The sequence below is a fragment of the Ursus arctos genome, unplaced genomic scaffold (genome assembly GCF_023065955.2).
Source record: "Ursus arctos isolate Adak ecotype North America unplaced genomic scaffold, UrsArc2.0 scaffold_27, whole genome shotgun sequence".
NCBI lineage: Eukaryota > Metazoa > Chordata > Mammalia > Carnivora > Ursidae > Ursus > Ursus arctos.
The window spans coordinates 11756133-11777609 of NW_026622952.1; the positions used below are offsets into that span (position 1 = coordinate 11756133).

At 35.9% G+C, this 21477-nt stretch overlaps 1 protein-coding gene across 1 annotated transcript in view; it reads left to right on the forward strand.

Annotated features, from left to right (window-relative positions):
• Positions 1-21477, forward strand: part of TNKS (tankyrase) — a 203465-nt gene that overhangs the window by 128528 nt on the left and 53460 nt on the right. Inside the window, exons 6-11 of the mRNA XM_026508362.4 lie at positions 4372-4466; positions 5941-6007; positions 6312-6498; positions 10610-10731; positions 12219-12310; positions 12398-12476. Coding sequence (XP_026364147.2) covers positions 4372-4466; positions 5941-6007; positions 6312-6498; positions 10610-10731; positions 12219-12310; positions 12398-12476 — 642 coding nt within the window. The remainder of the gene's footprint in view (positions 1-4371; positions 4467-5940; positions 6008-6311; positions 6499-10609; positions 10732-12218; positions 12311-12397; positions 12477-21477) is intronic.

Sequence of the window (21477 nt, forward strand, 5' to 3'; positions counted from 1 at the left end):
CATTTTGCCAGCTGACACTGTCATTATCTCTCTCCTCCATTAGTCCTGCAGTCTTCAATTTGGGTCTTCTCCCATCAGAGTTGTTCCCCACCCCCAGTTGATTCTCTATGGAATAACTAGAGCAATCTTTCCAAAACGGCAGTCTAAGTAATTTCTGCTTCAGATTCATCCGAGGTTTCCCATTGTTCTTAGAGTCTCCCCCAGTCTCACATACTACACTTAGCCACTGAATTTTTTTTAGTTCCTCCCTGTCGGGTGGGTATTAATATGTGCTCTTCATACTACCCAGAATAAAGTTCCCCATCCTTTTGCCTCAGTGATTTCTCTTTATCCTCAAGCCTCCCCTTAGGAAACAGTTCTTCTGAGAATCTTCCCTAACCCCAGTCCCTTCCGCTGGCCTCCAGAGTGGTTTAGGTGTGCAGCCTCTAGCCTCGTATGACATCGTGAACTTCTTCCCTTCCCACAGTATTTGTCACATTTAATAGTAGTCGTCTGCTTTCTCTAATTGATTCCTCAGAACCTAGACTTTTGTCTCCTCATCTTTGGCCTTCTGAAGAATTAGTATATGTGTGTTTCATTTAGGGACTCATGTTTTGGAAGACTGAGAAAACTCATAAAGGCAAAGTATTGAGACTTTCTTGTTTACTAGGCGACCCCTAGCACTTAACATGCTGCCAAATACATTGCAGACACTAGAATATTTTATTTTTTAAGACTTTATTTATTTTAGAGAGAGAGCACAGGGACAGGGAGGGGCAGAGGGAGAGGGAGAGAGGGTCTTAAGCAGACCTTGCGCTGAGCACGGAGCCCGATGCAGGGCTTTATCTCACGACCCTGAGATCATGACCTGAGCCGAAACCAAGAGTTGGATGCTTAATTGACTGTACCACCCAGGCACCCCAACCAACGCTGATTATTTTAAATGAATGCCGGTGATGACCAAATTTGTGTTCAGCCATCACCACTCCTTGTATTCTAGTTAGTCCTGTAATCTCTATGGTATCAGCCACTTCAAATTCAATAAACCCAAACCTCAAAATCTTTCCCTCTTGCTTCCTCTTTTCCCCTCTCTTCCCCTTCCCAACCTATATCCTTCCTTTCTTTTCATCTGTCACTGACATTTTCGAACCAGAACTGCTGTACCCTTTACTACCTACATCAGTTATCAGATTCTGTCAGTTCTGCTTTCTAATAGTTTTTGACACTCCTCAACTCTGTTTCTTTCACAACTGCTTTATTTCAAGCCTCCTATCACTTCCTACCTTGTCAATTACAGAGTCTTCTAATTTACCTAATTAATGTAATTTAGAAACTAAATATGTAACCATTTTCAAAGCACTATAAATAATTTTTAGTCTCAATGATTTTTTAAAAATCCAGAAACTAGGGGCGCCTGGGTAGCGCAGTCGTTAAAGCGTCTGCCTTCGGCTCAGGGCATGATCCCGGCGTGCCGGGATCGAGTCCCACATCGGGCTCCTCCGCTGGGAGCCTGCTTTTTCCTCTCTCACTCCCCCTGCTGTGTTCCCTCTCTCGCTGGCTGTCTCTCTGTCACATAAATAAATAAATAAAATCTTTAAAAAAAAAAAAAAATCCAGAAACTAAATATTTTTTCTCATGTTTTATCCTTCTAAATAAACAGTTCAGGTGTGTGTGTGTATGTATTCATCCATTTGGGGACTTTGTTCATTTTTAAGAATAAGAAGAACTGTTATACTAAATCAACTATATATGAACAAAATTTTGTGAAAGTTTCTTAATATGAAACTTTTTTGTGCATCAGTAATGAAGATGTCACTTTTTTCATAAAACGTGAAATGTCAGCTAAGTCCTGTAAAAGAGCTTACTGACTTCTTGGCCAGACATCCAAAGCAGTCATTGTCTCTGGAGGAAGCTTCCCTACTGCCATGGAAAGTCCAATTCAGTCCTGAAGGTGGGCCAAGATGGAGTAACAGAAACTAGTTTTACCTTCCCTCTTGGGGGGAAAAAAAAAAAAGCTAAACAAAATATCTGAAACGATGGTTTTCAGAAACCGGACGTCAGGCAGTCCATGGAAGTGATCCCTGAGAGAGAAGCATTAGATAAGTTGAGTTGTGTGATTGCTCTAGCTTACTGCCTAGAAAGCATTTCCAGTCCTTCAATCAGAGAGAGGAAGCCCTGGAGGAGCCCAGTGGTCTCCCTGAGATGAGAAGGTGGAATTAGGAGTTTGGGGAAACTGTGTGGCAAGAGTTAGCAGGTAGAGGGCCATTGAAAGGAGAGCTACACGGAGAAGAGAACAAACTTCCCCCAGCTGTCTTCAGCTGAGTACTGAGGTTAACAGGAGTCTGAGGAAGCCACACGGGGTGGTCAAAAGAACCACTGAAAGAATTAGAGGTAATAACCCTGGCAAGTCAAGTCACACGGCATCTGTGATCGTTTCTGTTGCTACCAGCCAGAGTGGACAAACTTCCTAATTCCTCAGCTACCATAGGGTCCTCAGAAGGGTCATACCTCACTGGAAGGGGGAAATTAGTCCTAGTCTAAAGGCTGCTCTGGTTCTGTTTAACAACGCTTAAAAATAAGCTTTGAAAGCAATATACATAATTGGAGTCCCTAAAGAGAGAATGGTGGGAGAGGGGGCAGAAAAAAATATTTGAAAAAGTAATAGCAGAATATTTTCCAAATTTGGTGAAAACTATGAGCCACAGATCTAAGAAGCCCAGCAACCCCCAAGCATCACAAAAGGAGGAGGAAGAGGAGCAGCAGCAGAAGGGTATACCAAGGGCCTTCACAGTCACAGTGCTTAAGGCCAGTGATAAAGAGAAAACATTCAAGTATCCAAAAAAGAAGCCACATGTACAAACAAACAAACATAGGATGTTGGCAAATTTCTAGTCCAAAATGATACAAACCAGAAGATAGTGAAGCAGCATCTTCAAAATATTAAAGGAGGGGGAGAAACCGTTTTGCAAATAACTTGAAATTTCCTGGCAGTATTATTTGCAATAACATTCGACATGTGCCTGGAAGCAGAAATTTGGATGGGCAAGTTGTTTAATGGTACAGAAATTTTAATCATCTGTTTTTATATGGCATTTTACATTTTAGAAGTGTTTATCTATGAAAGAAAACTTTCTCTTAGCACATTTTTGAGGTAGCTAGGATGGAGGATTTTATCTTGTAACACTTGAAGAGGCTGATGAGATGAGGTGATCTGACTTTCAGAGTTTCATAAGATCAGGAATATCAGGTTTCCTGACTTCCTCTTTGGGACTCTCTTCTGTTCTACTTGGTCTCCTCATTATTAGCTGTGTACTGCTCAAAACTATTACCTAAATGTAGAGACTGTTAGAATATATAAAATGTATGGCATGCCTTGAACGCAGTAATAGTGCAGTATTTAGTGACTCTTTTATATCCTGCCATTTATAGCATATGAAGAAAAGAAATTGAGAATCTTACTAAATATCAGGGCCCAAATAGAAGACAGGAAAAATGAGAGAACATTAAGGTATATTAGACCATATGTGAAAAGCTGTGACAGTATTTAAACTTCAAGTAAATGAGCAAAGGTGGGAAAACTGCTATGGTTGCAGAGAACCTTTTAATTAATGTTGTTTCCTTTAAAAAGAAAAGTTTGATTATTTTAATTACCATATTAAATATGAGCAGAGAACCTTTTAATAACTTGGTTCAAATCAATGTGGCAGAAATTAGTTGGGAAGAAACTGTATTTTCCATTTATGCTACATATACAGTACATAAAATAGAAGAATTAAATGCTATCTTGTCAAATGTCATTGCATCCAATACAGCAAATTAATTTTGAACCACTGCCAACAGCCACACGAAATGAATATGGTCCATTGTCCTTTTTGTCGCCACTAAAGTTTCTTCAAATTGTTCTTTAGAGAGGCTTTTCAGCGTTCTTATTCAAGAGAAGTTTTGAGAGCCAGCTCTGTAGGGAAGGACTTATGCTAGAATTAGGATTGAAACGCTCAGACTTGAAAAGTGGGCAGGATTTAAGTAGGATAAGGAAGAATGTTTTTGGTTACGAGGACTATGAACCCTGACAAGTCTTTTCAGAATGCTGAGAATGGTTCCTGTTGGAAAGAAGTAAGAAATCAAGGAGAGAAGGTCGGGTAGGGCTAGATTACTGAAGGCCTTAAAAAACAAGTCGGAGAAATAGGTGAATGACACTGAAGTTAGAGTTTCCTTCTGAGGTGAGTAATTGTCTCTCATCCAGTTATGACATGTGACCTTCCGGCGCTTCAACTCAGCGATTTCTCTGTGTGTTAGATTTTACTGTGTTTCAGTCTACGTAATCACCGATGAAATGACAAAGCAAGACTGATTTATCTCAGGAGGGGTTGTGTTTTTCTTTTCCATCTCTAGTCCACCCCTCTCCACCTAGCCGCGGGCTACAACAGAGTTCGGATAGTGCAGCTGCTTCTCCAGCATGGGGCTGATGTTCACGCAAAAGACAAAGGGTAGGTGTGTCCACTTATCCCCTTGCGTGCTTTCGCCCGGGGACCCTTATGCTTTGTTTTCAGCATCCAAAACACTAAAGTTTTTGCACACTGGACAAAGTCACATATCTCATTTCTTTACAGCTTTGTGTAGTATTTTAAGAATGTTTGCAACTTTGGTTTGAAAACTGCATTTTCATGTTCTTATTAAAGAGGCTTTCTCATGGTAATGGCCTAAATTAGTTAAATTTTGTATTTCTATTATTTGAAGTTAAAATTTGCTTCCCTCAATTACATTTATTATTTTGCAACTCAAATGGCATTCCAGAAAGGGAGATAAAGCAAATTGAAAATTCTGATAAGCCAGTAACATGGCTGTCCTATTCACCTGGTATGTAGGAATCATCTTTTATTAATAAACCAAAATCATAAGTTTATAATATTCTAATTTGGTTTTTATCCTGATAAAATCTTGGACATCTGAACTGAGAACACTTACAAAGGTTGGTATGGGAATAGAGGGAGAGGGGAGGGACTACTAAGAAAGCAATGAAGTCACTTATTTAATGAAGAGGTGAATTTTAGAAAACTTTGTACCCATTCCCTATCTAGTCTTCAGGGGACATATGAAGTAGGTCTGCTCCAGTGTAATAGGTTAACATTTCTCCTTAAGATCTAAAAGATAATTGACCTTACTGTCCAGGTAAAGTAGGTCCCTATTAACACTTCTGTGATTGGCAGCATAAAGAAGAGAAGCCCTGGAGGGAGGAGGGTTTCTTTCACTTTGCCCCCTCTCCATGTCAGAAAACATAGAAATGAAGATACAACTCGGTATTTGAGGCAGTGATCAGAGAGGGAATCGATCCTTTCAAATCTGCTCTTCGTGGTACTGCTGCTCCCTTGCCGGAGCCAGCTGTTGTGCCGAACGTGAATGGTGGCCCAATAGCGTAGGGGCACAATGCCTGCCGCTCTTGCACAGCTTGGTTTCCTAATGCATGTCCGAAAACAGATGGGTGTACGCTAGGTGAGTCCTCCAGAGAAGTACACCACAAAAATCAGGGTTTTTGGCTCATGCAGAATGACACTTGGAGATGCAAGTTCGAGTAGTTCGGATATTTCATTCTTATGCTGGAAATTACCTTCAAAGTGAAATAAAATGCTAGGAATATTTCACCTCACTCTCAGGTCACATTTTTCTATGATACTTGATCTATAAAGCCTGCAGCGGTCAATTAGCACATGTTCTTCCTTTCACTTAAATACTTTTCTAATTGGTATTTTTATCATTATATTTAAGGATTATATACACAAGACACAAGGTAAATACAAAAGGTTAAACATTAGCTATGCTTTGTATCCTCTTATTAAATACTCTAAGGTATTTTTAATATAATGGTGTTGGAAATTATTAGAATTTTGTCTTTTAGCGCTTCTTGGGTAAATGACCATATGTTATTTGAAGTTGCAGTACTTTAATTTGCCTTTCTTCATCTAGTGGACTTGTGCCTCTTCATAATGCGTGTTCGTATGGACATTATGAAGTCACAGAACTACTACTAAAGGTAAGAGAGATTTTATTGAATAGTACTTGCTTTTTTTCTAACTTGTCATAAGTTTTCATGTGATTTGTGGGCCAGTTAAGGGTTTTAAGAAAATAAAATGTTTTTAAAAAATATTACTGGTGCCTTAAAGTTTTTAAAACATTCACCTTATTTTAAACTCTTTTTAAAAGCTAAAATTAAAGAAACTAAAATACTTACTGACATTTCAAGTCATAACAGAAATTTATAGTGAAATAAAGATCTTCTGCATTTTATTTGATCCAGCAAAATGATCACTGACCTAAAACTTTTCTTCTCAATTCAGCATGGAGCTTGTGTCAATGCTATGGATCTCTGGCAGTTCACTCCACTCCATGAGGCTGCGTCCAAGAATCGTGTGGAAGTCTGCTCTTTGTTACTTAGCCATGGTGCCGATCCTACATTGGTCAATTGCCATGGCAAAAGCGCTGTAGATATGGCTCCAACTCCTGAGCTCCGGGAGAGATTGACTTGTATGTATTTCTGTCCCGAACTCAACATTGCTTATTGTCAATTAGAGTATCTCATTTTTGTTTAGTTATTAAACTGGTGTTTTGTCCAACTTACAACCTTCTGTTCTTACACATGTACTAGTTTACAATCCTCATTTCTGATCCTGTACTTTTCGTTTAAGGCTAAAGAGGGTGAGTCAATCAATAACCATTCATTGCGTGCTTACTAAGTGCCAGGTACTGGAAATACAACAGTGTTCAAACCAGAAAAAAACTCTCCGAGCCCACAGAGTTTATATTCTTGTACTATGGGTAATAATATTTGGTATCTAATGTTACTGAGCACTCACCGTTTCTCAAGCCCTGCAGGGTTGTACAGTCATGTTTTATAACATGTGTTTTATAACACACATATTGCTTATGTGTGTTATAACCCAAGTGCAATCACTTGCCCCAGTTTGAATGAGAAGCTTTTTATGATTTGGTGGAAGTAATCTCAAATGCTGATACATATTACCTATATATACATATGCGTGTCTTTTAGATAAACTTTTTGTTTTGGAATAGTTTTAGATTTACAGAAAAATTATAAAAATAGGACAGAGAATTCTCATGCATTCCATATCCAGTTTGCCCTCCTATCAACGTCTTACATTAGTATGATGTACTTGCCATAATTAATGAACCAGTATTGATACATTATAAACTAAAGACCATACTCTACTCAGATTTCCTCAGTTTTTACCTGCAGTCTTTCTTCTGTTCCAGGATCTCACTCAGGATACCACATTTACTTGTCATATTAAATACTGAGATATATTTAATTCTACATGTGGGCATTGCAGGTTTAAATTAAAGTAGGCATCACCTACCTAATATTTAACTGGTCCCCTGGTTGGTATTCTCTCTCGGGAGTCTAAGAATCAGGTAACTGGACTTAAATGCCTGAAGAAAATCTTTAAATGATAACTTAAGAAAACGGCAGAGTCAAATTGATGGTAACATCATTTAAACTTAAGCAGATTTTAAACTGGTTTATGTTAAACAGGAAGAGTTGCAATTTTCATCTTGTTTAACTAGAAATTTAAACTTGTTTTGGTACTGGAACAGATGACATCAACGAGATTACAGGCCAGCACAAACCAGATTATAACTGGGCAGATGTCTTAGCAGTGAATCCTTGTAGAAATGCCTTTATTCTCCCTCCCACTTGTATGACCCTTGTCGTATGTTATCTTGCATTATATAGTTCCTTCTTCGATGTGTATGTTCTGTCTTCCCAGTGAAATTTAAATTCTTAGACTTTTCGTTTTATTATTGTCTTCTTAGCACCTGCAAAATGCTTTGTTACCTAATAAAAATGTATTGATCGTACTTGAGTTTGGGCCTGATCTACCTACCTATCCCCAACCCAGCACAGTGCATTGTGCACTATGAGCAGCAAGTTTATTGAATTGAATTGAACTCAGAACTTTTTTTCTTAATCTTTTTCTAAATTTCCTTCTTTTAGTTCATACCCAGGGCTCAGCTTTATCCCCATGTCGCCTTTCACTTCTTTTTCCTTTCGAACATTTTGCCAATTATGCATATTATTATGAGTTTTTATAGTGTATTTCACTTGGACTATCTGATTCCACTGTACACATTACGATTTAATGGAAATTTGTGTAGTTTTGTAAAAGAAGTTTCCTGATTAGAGTATTTTTCAACCTTCTCAGTATGTTTTATTTTATTAAATAAGATTCTACCAAAGAATTATTTGAAGAAAAGGATTTAACAAAGTTGGAACTTCTCTAACTATGCTTTTCATCATCATGTCCATTGCCTTACACTAGGCATTCACAATTACAGAGTTCTTTTTAAGATAATTATACAAGAAACAAAAACAATAGTTTGATCATACCCGTGGTTATAGCATTTTCAGTACACACATTTTTTTTCCTGCTCTTCTCTCTCTCTCTTTTTTTAATGTGTTGTTTCCATGAAGCCAAATGAGCAAGGTAGTTTGGATTCTGCACATACTAGAGGTGAAAATGCTGAAAGTAGCTTTCATTCTTGTTTCAAAATGCATTTGAAAAGAGAAACTTTTAAGGCATTTTATAAGTATTAAGTTTTCAGGGTAAGTCTGAGTAATTTGTAGTTTTACTGCCTTCTTTTTAGCTACTTAAGACTTCCTTGAGATTTTTAAAAACAAACCTTTATGGAACCTTTGCATTTAGAGGGACCATTACATTGTTGATAGATTTTCCATTCTCTGAGTTTTTTTTTTTCTTGAGTATAGGTCAATAAAATATTTTAAACTTGAAAGTCCATTTGGGCAGAAATCTTCACTTTTTTTCTGAAGAGCAAAGAAAAGGAATATTTTACTTCTTGTTATTTGAGAAAATATCATGATGTTTAATTGCATTATTACATCCTAATTTCTTGATTTCCTTAGTACTGCAGTCTTATTGTGTATGTTTTTCATAAATTTGTCCATTTAATTTTTTTCTGACTACTTTTCCTGAACTTAAAGGAGTAATTGAAAAAGTAGAATTGCTTTTATAATTTTGATATTCATAGAACATTTGTCATTAGAGAAAAAGCCAGTATGATTTGAACTCAATTTAAATTTTTCTAGATTGATGACCAAAGCAAGACTGTACTTTTTATTTGAAATCAGTTCTCAGTACATCTCTTTCCTTTGTAGTTGTCAGGATCCTCCTCCTTATGTATGGCAGTTTGTAATTCTTTCACTTGATTTGCCCCTAATTTTGTCATTAAAATGAAAATCTATAATTATGTTATTTGAAAATACTAGTTTACTTTTATTTCATTTGAACTTGACTTTGAGTTTCAGAATTTTGAAATTCCTATACTTTGAGGAATTTAGCAATGATAAGGTGCCACTAAACAGGAAGTTTTATAAAAATGGTTTTTCCCCTGAACCTGCTATGACTTATAAATACTCAGAACTCACGCAACAAATTGAATACATACTATACTATAATTTCAAGCAGTATACTAAGTGATAGGACTACTATAGCAAATAAGGTCATGTTATATGTCCTGTGATAGAAGGCCAAATGCAAGTGCAATGGACTTCATAAGAAGGAATCCTGACCCAATAATGAGGAACATGAGGAAGGCTTTATCCAGAGTATCCAAACTGAGACCTTGAACAATAATAGTAGTTATTAAGGCACCTGTGTGTCTGTGTGTCTTTCTCTGTCTTTTGAGGGACAGAGGGAAGTAAGATGAGGAACTCAGGAGAGGAGAGAGAGGAGGAGAAAGGAATTCAGTAGTAGGCAGGTGCAAAGGCCTGTATGGGCCAAGGATTGCTATGTAATGTATTAGGTTACATGTCATTTGTATCTTTTTAGAACAATTGTCAACTTTTTGTTAGCAAGCGGTCATATCAAAATACAAAACAAAATTGTAAAATAGAAAATATGACTATAAGTTTTTAATTAGAGTATTGGATTTTTATTTATTCCCTTAATTTAGAAATCACTTTTGAAAAAATCTCTACTTATACAAATAACAACTAAAATATTAATTGTTCTTTGAAAAATTATCAAACTCTGCACTTCCCCATATTTCAGTTCTTCCCTTCTCTATGCTTAAACTGTTACTATTTTGGTGAATATTTCTCTAAGCGCCTTTTTGGTACCATTTCTTATAATTAGTTGTGGTGGCAATGGTAGTAGTAACAATACAAAAAAATTGGGTCGATCTGTCTTTCCTCTCTTACTACTTGAATTTTCATTTTATTATATATACTTTTATGATAGTATGTAGAGACCTGTCTTTCTTGTTTAAGAGAGTATTCCAGTGTATATGTGTTTATAACTGGTTTCCATTTGGTGGACATTTTTGGTTGCTTGTTTTAAAACTTAGCTGGAGTGAGTATCTTTGTATGTGTATCTTTATGAACTCTGAGAGTATAAACCAGTTGTATTTTAGAGCATACATTTTTCAAAATTTTTCATTAACTATACATCCTTTGCACCTTTATCATCATATCAATCTGTTGCTGCTATTGGTAAAATACCAGCAATAAGTAAAATTAATAATTTTCTGATTTGTAATCATGCTAAAATGATTCTTACAGATTTTAAATCTTTTATGTCAACCATTATTTCATTAACAGATGAATTTAAAGGTCATTCTTTACTACAAGCAGCCAGAGAAGCAGACCTAGCCAAAGTTAAAAAAACACTCGCTTTGGAAATCATTAATTTCAAACAGCCACAGTCTCATGAAACTGCACTGGTAAGATTTTATTGTTAATCCATTCCTTAGGTCTGTAATAATAGTGGAGGCACAAAGTATGATTTTCATTTCAGAAACTTCAAAGTAACTTTAGTATCTAACATGCCAGGAATTTCCATTTGAACGTTAGTTGCATTGATTTTTAAATTTGGTTCAGGAGATGATTGCGTTCATGGGTGAGGGAATAGACGTTTGCTCACCCTTGATTTGGGAATATTTTTACCTTTGTCTTTACCCAACCATATTATAATAAATCTACTTTTGTGATCAATTCTTTCATAAAATAGAAGATGTGATTTTCTTTTTAGAATCTTTTTTTTTTTTTTTTATGGTTGCTAGGTAAAGACTATTTGTTTTCTGTAGAAGATTAAAGTATTTTTCAAAAGTACTTGCATCATCCTTTGGAGCAATTATCCAAAGAATTATTCTTAATTTTCCAGAGAATTACTACATTCGTTATAGAAAAATGGTAAGATGATGAATTTTTTGTTCCAGACTGTACAAATTGTTTTGTAAACTATTCATGTTTTTTCTTCTAATGTATTTTCAGAAAGATTAGCTTATTTTCCTTGTCATTGACCACATTAAGTTTCAGGTATAGGGCTGGTAAAATCATTCCTGAATTCAGAATTTAAACATACATGATAACTCTAGCACAGACCTGTAAGTATGCTTCAGTTAACATTCCCACATATATCTGGCAGAAAAAAAGTCAAGCTGTAGTCAGTTCTTGCTGAAAACAGCATTGAAAGAGTCAACAAACTGAAATGGGCCAACTGTATGTACACTTAAAATACATGGCTCTCAAACTGGGGTTCAGATACATTCAAGCTCTCCAGCATTATGCCAGGAGATACTCAAAGCAGCAGAATAAACCTGACCTGCTTTTTTGGAGTGTTCGTTTTATTCATTAATAAGTTAGGTTTTTACTCTTAAAATTTTAATACAAACTTAATATAAAACAAAGTTGAATACAAAAATTGTGTAAATATAGGATAAAACATAAAATTTCGGAGAGTACTTCTTCCTCTAAGCTCCTTCATGTCTGTTGCCTCCTTGCCTGTCCCTGGGCTTATAGGCTTGTATAGTGCTAGGAGTAGCTCTGGGGCAGAGTTTGAGAACTGTTGATTTAGCTGGCTGACAACCTAATGAAGGATTGACTAATTCAGGTAAGGATATTTGTAGCTTTGGAGAGGCTGCATTCTGATGCCTTCAAATAAATATATGTTGGATAATTACTTTTTGGCCAAAGGAAAAGAAACAAAGTCTCTCTTAATGCTTAACTAAGATAATTTCACCTTGGTTTAAAGGCTTATGTCTTATACTTCCAGTATATTTAGGAAGAATTTGATCATCTCTATAATGTAAAGTATATAAATATGTTTTGACGGAACAGTGTTCTAAACAGTCAGCAGATGCTATTTAATTCCAAAATCTACTTTTAAATAGAAGTTTATTTTATTAACTTAGTTGTGTTTACTTTACAGCACTGTGCTGTGGCCTCCCTGCATCCCAAACGAAAACAAGTGACCGAACTATTGCTTAGAAAAGGAGCAAATGTTAATGAAAAGAATAAAGAGTAAGTGTAATCGCAGAGGGAGTTGTGCGGTTCTTAAAGGGGAAATGCAACAAAAGTTAGGAAATTTTCCTTTTCTCTTCTCCATAGTTTCATGACTCCCCTGCACGTCGCAGCAGAAAGAGCTCACAATGATGTCATGGAAGTTCTGCATAAGCATGGAGCAAAGGTAAGACACACACCAGAAATAAAAAGTCAGACGTGGGATTGAGTAGCTAGCTGCTCTTAAGGCTCTTACTATTCTCTCTGATTTTCCCGGAGAAATGAATTTTGTAAAGGACTGTTACTGTGTATTTGAAGTCACCTATTCTCTTTTAAAGCTGATTTAAATCTTTTTTTTTTAAGCTGATTTAAATCTTGTTACTAATTAAAAATAATTACCTGTGTTCTATTGTACTTTACTGTCGTTCTTCTGTAAAGCAGTAAAATGTAGCTACGGTCTTATTATTCAAAGTATATTTACCTTTACATTGTTTTACAATAATAGTGGAATTGATAGATTTTGATGGTTTATCAGAGAATAATTTATGTAAATGATAGTCAGAATATTGCTACTTATTCTAAAGAACATTTTTGTTCCTTCAAACTGGTAGTGATGATAATTTTCTCAACCTCAATACTAAAGAAATATGAATTTGGGGTAACCATTTTTCTTGGCATTGTCTGAAATTATGAATTGCTTGAGGGAGAAAGGAAGCAAACTGGTTGTTTTTCAGAGTTGACTTGAAATTGGAAATTTTTTAATCCTCATGCGTATGTATTTTAAAGCAGAAGTCTCCAAAGTAGACACATTGTGGAACATATAAGATGAGCCACTGGGGACGGGGAAAAAATACTAGAATTTTAATTTATTAAATAGTAATTTCCTTATTTCTGAATAAAGAAATTAGTGTCTACTAATATTTAATACACAGATTCATGCTGGCTCCCTCATTAGGTCCGTGTGTCAGCCTGTCTGAGTCAGCTCAAGGTGTCTCCTGAGGAAGAATGGGAGTCTGAGTAACAAGGGATTGACACTGACAAACTCACTCATCTGTTCACTTTCAACATGTTGTGACATATCGCACTCTACACATGCCCAAATGAGTAGATAACGTGGGTACCAACCTAAATGGTGGGTCCTTCATAAATAACGTTGTTGGTAATCCGAGGGAATGACAATCTTATAGCATAAAGAGGTTACCTGGCTATTTCATGAATTGGTATTTTCAGGAATTGTCATACTTAGTTGTGCTTTTTTTTTTTTTTTTTTTTTATGAAAATAAGAGGGTTGAAAATTTGTCATCATCTGTAATGACAAATGACTGTAAGTATTTGTTACTTGTATGTAGGTGCTTTTTTAAAAAAAAGAAACCTAATCAAACCCTTGAAGGCAAATATTTTAGAGTAAATGGGAAAGTGACTGCATTTTTAAAGAAACTTTAAAAAATGAAGAGGACATTTGAGAATAGATTTTTAGAAAACGTCCACTGTTTTGTGAAATTTTTTTGCCAAAAAATGATGTAAATGTATCACCAAGCTGTTTTATCTACATATAATTAAAAAACTTGAAAACAGAATTTTCTAACCTGTTTTAAAATCTTTCTTAATTTGTGTTTGGGTGGTTTTTGAACCTATAAGAAAACATCAAGAAAGATGCAATTTGACTAGCAGAATTTCAATTAAAACCGTAGCATAATTAGTAAATTACATTAAAAATAAGCATTTTTATTTAGTAGGTATTGCTAACAATGCACTTTTTCCAGTGGCTCTATATGTCTCAGTCACATCTTTTGAGCTAATGTGGTCAATAGGACAAGCTATTGAAAGTGAACTTAATATCACACTGAAACCTACCTCACAATTTTTTATAAGATTTTTTTAAGGTTTTTTTTTTTTTTTAATTGAGCCAAAAGATATTTTGTAAATTAGTGCTTAAAATATTTTTTAAATTTTTAATTGTTTCATCTCTTTCCCATCCTTTATAATTCTCTTTTTATGTAAGCTTTACATGTATCTATTATGTATTAGTATAGCACTGTTTGTTACAATTTACAGATGAGCACATATATTTATTGAAAGGGTTCTCAAAACATTTTTTCACTCGTAAAGTTCACGATCCAAAAATTTGGATATCCTTGCTTTAAAAGGACCATTGGGTGTTTTTATATTAAAAAGTTGAGGTGAACTGGAACAAAAGGGAACAGAGTTCTACAGATTTATTACCTATTTTGAGGTACGTCTAGGACATTGTTATATAAATAAAGTCTTGTTGCTCTGTCAAGCAGAAAATAGTAAGCTAAGTGGGCTCTCTGCTATACTTAAGAACATTATATGTTTTTCATTGACCTATTTTTAAAAATAGCTTATAGCATTTATAATGTTCTTGAAAAACCATGAACAATGCCCTTCATTTTTGGAAAATACCTATTTGTTGTCTCCCATGAGTCATTTTGTTTCATGAAGTCTCAGTGAAAAATAACATTATTTTATAAGCTATCCCAGTCAGCATTACTTGAGGTCTCTGGTTCTCAATCTTTTTCTGTTCTTCATGTTCACAGTACATTCTCATCAATAATGTCTCTATCCATCAGTGAAGCACACGTAATTTTAAACAGCCTGTCAGTGATAGAGAATGACTTTTAGATAGTTCACCTTCCCTAGTCCTTCCACTACAGTTCATCTAAAATCGAGAACTCCTACTGTTAGGGACTTTAAAATAGAAAAAAATCATATCTAATCAGGATTATGAACCAATAAATACCAATTGCCATCCTCCCATACACTTAAACTCCCTGGTTCCAGGCAGGCTGCTGTCCTTCAGGGTTGGTTTATCTGGTGGCTAATGAGTTAGTAAAAATTAACTGTAAAAACCCAGCTTAGCTACTTACTGTTGAGCCCCAGTGTTTGCTTGCTTAGTGTCCTTTCTGGAGAACTCATGGTTTCAATTTGATTTTTGGACAACTTACGCTTTCCATTTGATTCTAAAAGCACCTTCTGAACGAGGGGCTTGAATTAGGACTCAGCCCTCATACTGTTTCCACCATCCTGCCTCCTGTCCTTCCTCTTGTCAAGTTCCTAGCTAAGGCTAGTAAATCAGAAAAGGCAGAGAATTTGATAGGGAGATCTAATACCATTAACTAATTTGTCTGTCTTAGACAGAACTTAGTAATATTTACATAAGCCAAAACATTCTTTTGCTCAAAGCTTGATGATAAATATAAAGTTCAGTTTCGCTATACATATTCAACTAAACATATTGTGAATATAACTTAGGCAGACATACTTTTCAGTTTACATTCCTCCACTTTCTAGTTTTGTGCACTTGAACTTAATTTCCTGGAACCTTAATTGACTCATCAGTGATATACGGGTGTTGATACCTCCTCTATAAGTATTTGTGTGTGTGTGCGCATGTGTGTGTAAAAATTAAATGAGCTATGTATATATAAGTATGTAGTTTAATACCTGGCATACAAGCAATACTTTGGTTACTTGTAAATATGAGCTTTGTATTTTTTCTATGTTTGTCTTTCCAAACATATATTGCATATTTCCCTTAATTATCTTAATTTTTATATAAGACTTATAAACCAGTTCCTTCATAATTTGTTTCGATCCACTACAAATACTGAAATGCAAAATGATTAAGACTGTGGGCTAGATACTGTGGAAGATACTATTTTGAAAGTTTATGCAACTACCAAACTTGAAGCTAATCCTGAATCCAGTTTAGTGGCATTAGCAATGAAGAAGGAAGAGAAAGATGAAAGCCACTTATGAAGGAATAATTATATATATGGAAATGAATAGGGCGTTAGAATGGACTTAGAAACTGGTGGTCGGTTCGGGGAAGTGAGAAAGCTAGAAAGAAATACTGGTTTCCTATGCCTTGATAATTTTGTACTTAGAGTTGATAAGATATAGGGACATGTAGACAACACTAGTGGTTGAAAATACAGCACCAGAGTATGAAAGACAGTCTAGGATTAGAGAGATCTTTTGGAAAGCCATCAATACAGTGATCACATGTTGCAAGGTCCTGGTAGAGAAAATATGGAGAGATGAGTTGAGAGTTAAGGAAAGGACCTTTGCAGATTACGTTTTTTAAAGAGCAGCCATGGGAAGAGAAAACTGACAGGTCTATCACATGTCTATTGAGTATAATAGGAGTATGAAGAAGGAACAGGTGATCGGTGCTGCAGGAAGAAATCAAGGTAGGCAATGCCATTTAACTGGGCAATTTTTATGTAAAGACTTTGACAGCTTTTGAAGGGGTGTTCCAAAGATATAAGAGTAGAGAATTATATTCATTAGGGTCTTGGCAATAAACAGCACACTCAAAGTGGGTAATTTGAGGAAAGTTTAATAAAGGAATTATACAAAGGTGGGCAAGGTTTAAGGATACGAGCAAGGGATAGCAGCAGGTGGGGAGACATTATCATCTTTGGGCCTGAAGGGGTAAGGAAAGGGAGAAGTCCCTGGGAAGCAGAAGATAGCTATTTGGAGAAGGCCCCTGACAGCACTTAAGTAGCCTTAGAGAGAGGGTATATTTAACCCCTACCCCTCACACTCCTGCTCCCCACCGGTCACCTGCCATTGCCTCCCATTAGCAAAATGTAGCAAGAACTTAAAGGACCAAAAGAGCTCATTGATAGGATCCATATAAGTGAGTTTCCCAGGACACAGAGTAGGATGGAGGATAAATAGGAATCTGGAGGGGCAAGCAGGCGATGTTCAGAAAAAGGATAGAAAACAAATGGCTAGTAGGGGGCGCCTGGGTAGCGCAGTCGTTAAAGCGTCTGCCTTCGGCTCAGGGCGTGATCCTGGCGTACTGGGATCGAGTCCCACATCAGGCTCCTCTGCTATGAGCCTGCTTCTTCCTCTCCCACTCCCCCTGCTGTGTTCCCTCTCTCGCTGGCTGTCTCTGTCAAATAAATAAATAAAATCTTTAAAAAAAAAAAAAAGAAAGAAAACAAATGGCTAGTAAAGAAAGGGTTATAAGAAAATGCGGGGATTAGCCAACTCATTTGAAAAAATCTACTTCATAATTATAGTGGCGTAAATTTCTGTTTTTAAAAAAATTATTTCTCTCAACCCCCAGCTTTGCAAGATTGCTGTAAGTCCTAAATAGGAGAGACATGAAGATTTTATCCTTCGTATGGCAGGTTTTTCTCTTATTGTTAGCTACGCTGGCATTCACTGCTACTGCTTTGTCTGCTATCATTAAGTGGAATTTAAGTCCCAGTTGCATAGGTATTATTACACCTAAAAATGAAAGGTTTAATTCAGAAGTGCTTTTCTTCGTATATAAAAGCACTGCTATTTTGTCATTACTTGAGCATCTGTTAAATATGTGGAACATGGAGAAATTTCTTTTGATTGATCATTTGTCTTAATTTGACAGATTTATTTATATTGTATGTAAGAAGAAATTGTGTCAGTAGTAATTGGCATTAAATGGGCTTATTTCTCACATTGAGAAGTGATGGAGAGTCTTTGCTCACTTTGGGGAAATGTGTTAGCTCATTATAAGGATTTGATTAATGCTTTTCTAGAGGTGGATTGATAAGCAGTTTCTATAGCCCAAAGATGTTAGATAAAATGCATTCGAAGCTATCGATTTCGGGCGCCTGGGTGGCTCAGCCGTTGAGTGTCTGCCTTCAGCTCGGGTCATTATCCCGCGGTCCTGGGATCGAGCCCCGCATTGGGCTCCCTGCTTGGCGGGAGGCCTGCTTCTCCCTCTCACATTCCCCTTGCTTATGTTCCCTCTCTTGCTATCTCTGTCTGTCAAATAAATAAATAAAATCTTAAAAAAAAAATAAGCTATGGATTTTAAGTTATCTCTTAGAGTTCAAATACCTGGAGTTTGAGCGTGTCAGCATAAAGAACAAAGGGGCCATTGTCTCAGAGACATTTTAGTTACCAGTAACAGATCAGTTGAATCTAGACTCAGCATAAATGGAATCTGTTTTATACTTATATAAATAATGTGCCTGCTACTTTTCTGAGAGAACCCATATTGTTATCCCATAGGAATAATCTATGGGAATTGTAGCTGAGATTCACAAAAGACTAGAACAAGGAATTTGTAAACCATTGGGTACCTTGACTGCATTCTCTATCTGTCTCTCTTTCTGCAGTTGTTGGGTATCTTTTCTTTGTTGGTCTTTGTTCATCTGTTTCATTCTTCTTTTTAAAGACTGTATGTTTGTTTTACTTCTCTATGGCCTAAATATGGCTTTGCAGCCCCTACTTTTTGGGTCTTTGGCTTAGAAATATACCACCTGCAGCTACTGTCTCCTGAGTCTCAGGGATGAGAAGGGGAGAATCTGAATGAGGCTTCGGTTTGTGCGCACTGCAGCCATTGGATCGGCTCCCACTAGTCTAATCAGCTATGCTCAGAGAGTTGTTTCTCAGACAGGGTATGTGAGAAGGTGAGTACCCTTTTAATAAGTTTGAGTTCAGTTAGTAAACAGTCTAGTTTCATGTCTTTCAAATTATATTGAAATTTAACTTCTTAGACAAATTCCATACTCCATAATGGGTTCACAACACATGAAGGGATTAAAAACCTTTTCAAGTGGGGTGCCTGGATGGCTCAGTCGGTTAAGCATCCGACTCTTGGTTTTGGCTGAGGTCATGATCTCAGGGTTGTGGAATCGAGCCCTGCATTGGGCTCCATGCTCAGCAGGGAGTATGCTTGAGATTCTCTCTCCCCCCACTTGTGCTCACTTGCTCTCTCTCTCTCTCTCTCTAAAATAAAAAATCTTTAAAAAAAAGAAAGAAAACCTCTTAAAGTGAAATATTGATTAGTGTATCAGAATTTTAGTTAAGAATTAAATTGTGATCCTTTTGTCTGTTTCATCCCTCACAGGAGAGGCTTTAACTATGTCCATCCCACCATGGATAACAATGCTCTGCATATATCTATAAAAACTTTAAACTCAAATTAAATTATACTCTTAACACAGATGAAATAAGTCTGTTATTTTCAATATTAAACAATTTTGTCAACATTGGCATTTAACTTTTTTTTCCCTTCAAATTTCTAGGGAAAGAAGAATGCATATTTTTTGGTTAGAGAATATTTTAATAGTTGGGTGCCTAGATAGCTCAGTCACTTAAGTGCCCGACTCTTGATTTAGGCTCAGGTCATGATCTCAGGGTGGTGGGATCAAGCCCTGTGTCAGGCTCCTTGCTCAGAGGGGAGTCTGCTTGAGATTCTCTCTTTCTGTCTTCTCCTTTCTCTCCCTCCCATGCACACATGTGTGCTCATGCTCTTTCTCTCAAAAAAACCTTTTTTTTTTAAGAGAATATTTTAGTAGTCTAGTGTTTGAATTTGATCAAGAGTCTTCTTTTAAGGGACTTAAAATCTAGTAATAATAATCTTATCCAATAACAGTCAACTTGCGAATAGCTATTGTATAAATTGGAAAGTGATATATGTAAGAGAAATACAGATAGACTGATATTCAGAGAATAGTTACTTCTACTGGTAGTAACAGGCCAGGGGAGAGATTAGAGAAATTTCATGAAGAGAGTAGGATTTCAGCTAGGAATGGTCAGGGATTAGATATATAGAAATTGGCAAAATACAAATAATATATTTTAAATAATGACTCAATCAGGAAGGCAAAGGAGTTAGTCAGAAGTTACAATTAGTGAGTCCAGTAGGTACTGAAAAGGAGAATATAATGAAAATCTTGAGGAGATATGTCTCCTAGAAAGCCTATTACAGAAATGTAGACTCAAGGTATGTGCATAATATCTGGCATAATGATTTAGCAGTACTCAACAAAATTAGCTTTTTAAGATTTTTGTTAAAAGGGATGATAGTAAGATATTTCTTACCTTCAAGCTAAGAGGGTTATAATATGCCTGCCACCTGTTCCCTAGGTTATAGTCTGTCCACCAGGACATAGACCTATTTCAGATTCTTATCTTTTACACCTTTCTTGCAGCTTTATTAATGCCTGTCATTTTTTTTTTTTTTTTTACTCTTCACTTTCACTGTCAAAGTGGCCTGGTTTAGGGGGAAAGTACATTGTCATTCTAGCTAAAGGAATACAGAGACTGTGTTCAACTCCGAGGTTACTTGAAATCCAGTTTAGATTGAGATATACCCATATTCAACAGCTAAAATAGAATTACAATGTGAGTTAACAATAGATGATGAATTACAGAAATATCACAGAACAGCTCGTGATTAATTACCAAATGAGTGATATGGACAATGATAGCTTTAAGTGTAGGGGAGAGATGAACTCAGTCTCAAGGTTAACACTTTGAGACTAGGCTATTCACACTGATTCCAAATATTGAGAGATTCCCCTCAGCCATTTCCTTACAGGATGCCAGTTTCCAGGATTGTTTTGGCATGTTTGAATCATACTTTTATATCCTGTATATTTCAGGCCAGATGCCATTGTGGTTTTATATCATTTATCTAATTACCCTCTGTAGGAAACTCATTAATTACTACTCAGATAGAAAAACATGCATACCTCAGGTTTCTATCTCCAGATACAGGGGGGAAAGGGGAATATGTTTTGTCTCTAAAACTGCCAGATATGTTCTTCTGATACCTTCTCAAGCCAGTCCTATGCACACATTACCACACATCATATGTAGCATTTTTCTTATTTGAGGCAGTTTCTGTACTTTGGTGAAAATAATCTCCTTAGCTGAATGATAAGAATCTTTGATGACATCCTCTATCATATCCTTCTGGTAGAGATTGTGATGGAGGGGAATAGAGAGGACCGGGTCTAAGGAAGACTTGATCAGAAAAATGGATGTAACACTCGGTATTTTCTTCCAGAAGTATGTATGTTGGTGACTCCAGATTATTTATTTATATATGTATAAACATATATATATATATGTTTATATATATATATATATGTTTATATATATATGTTTATATATATATAACAATTATATATATATAAATTAAGAATTAAAATTGTATCTCCTTAAAATATGAATAATAATGATGGTATATATATATAAAATCTGTCATTTTTTGAGGTTAAAAACAAACTTATGGAGAGCAATACATATATATATGTATATGTATATATGTGTGTGTATATATATGTATGGATAGCTATTTGAAAGTTCTTAGAAGAATCCTTGTGAGTGGCAATCTCATTTATTTTGGTTATCTCAGCTTGAATGACCATTTA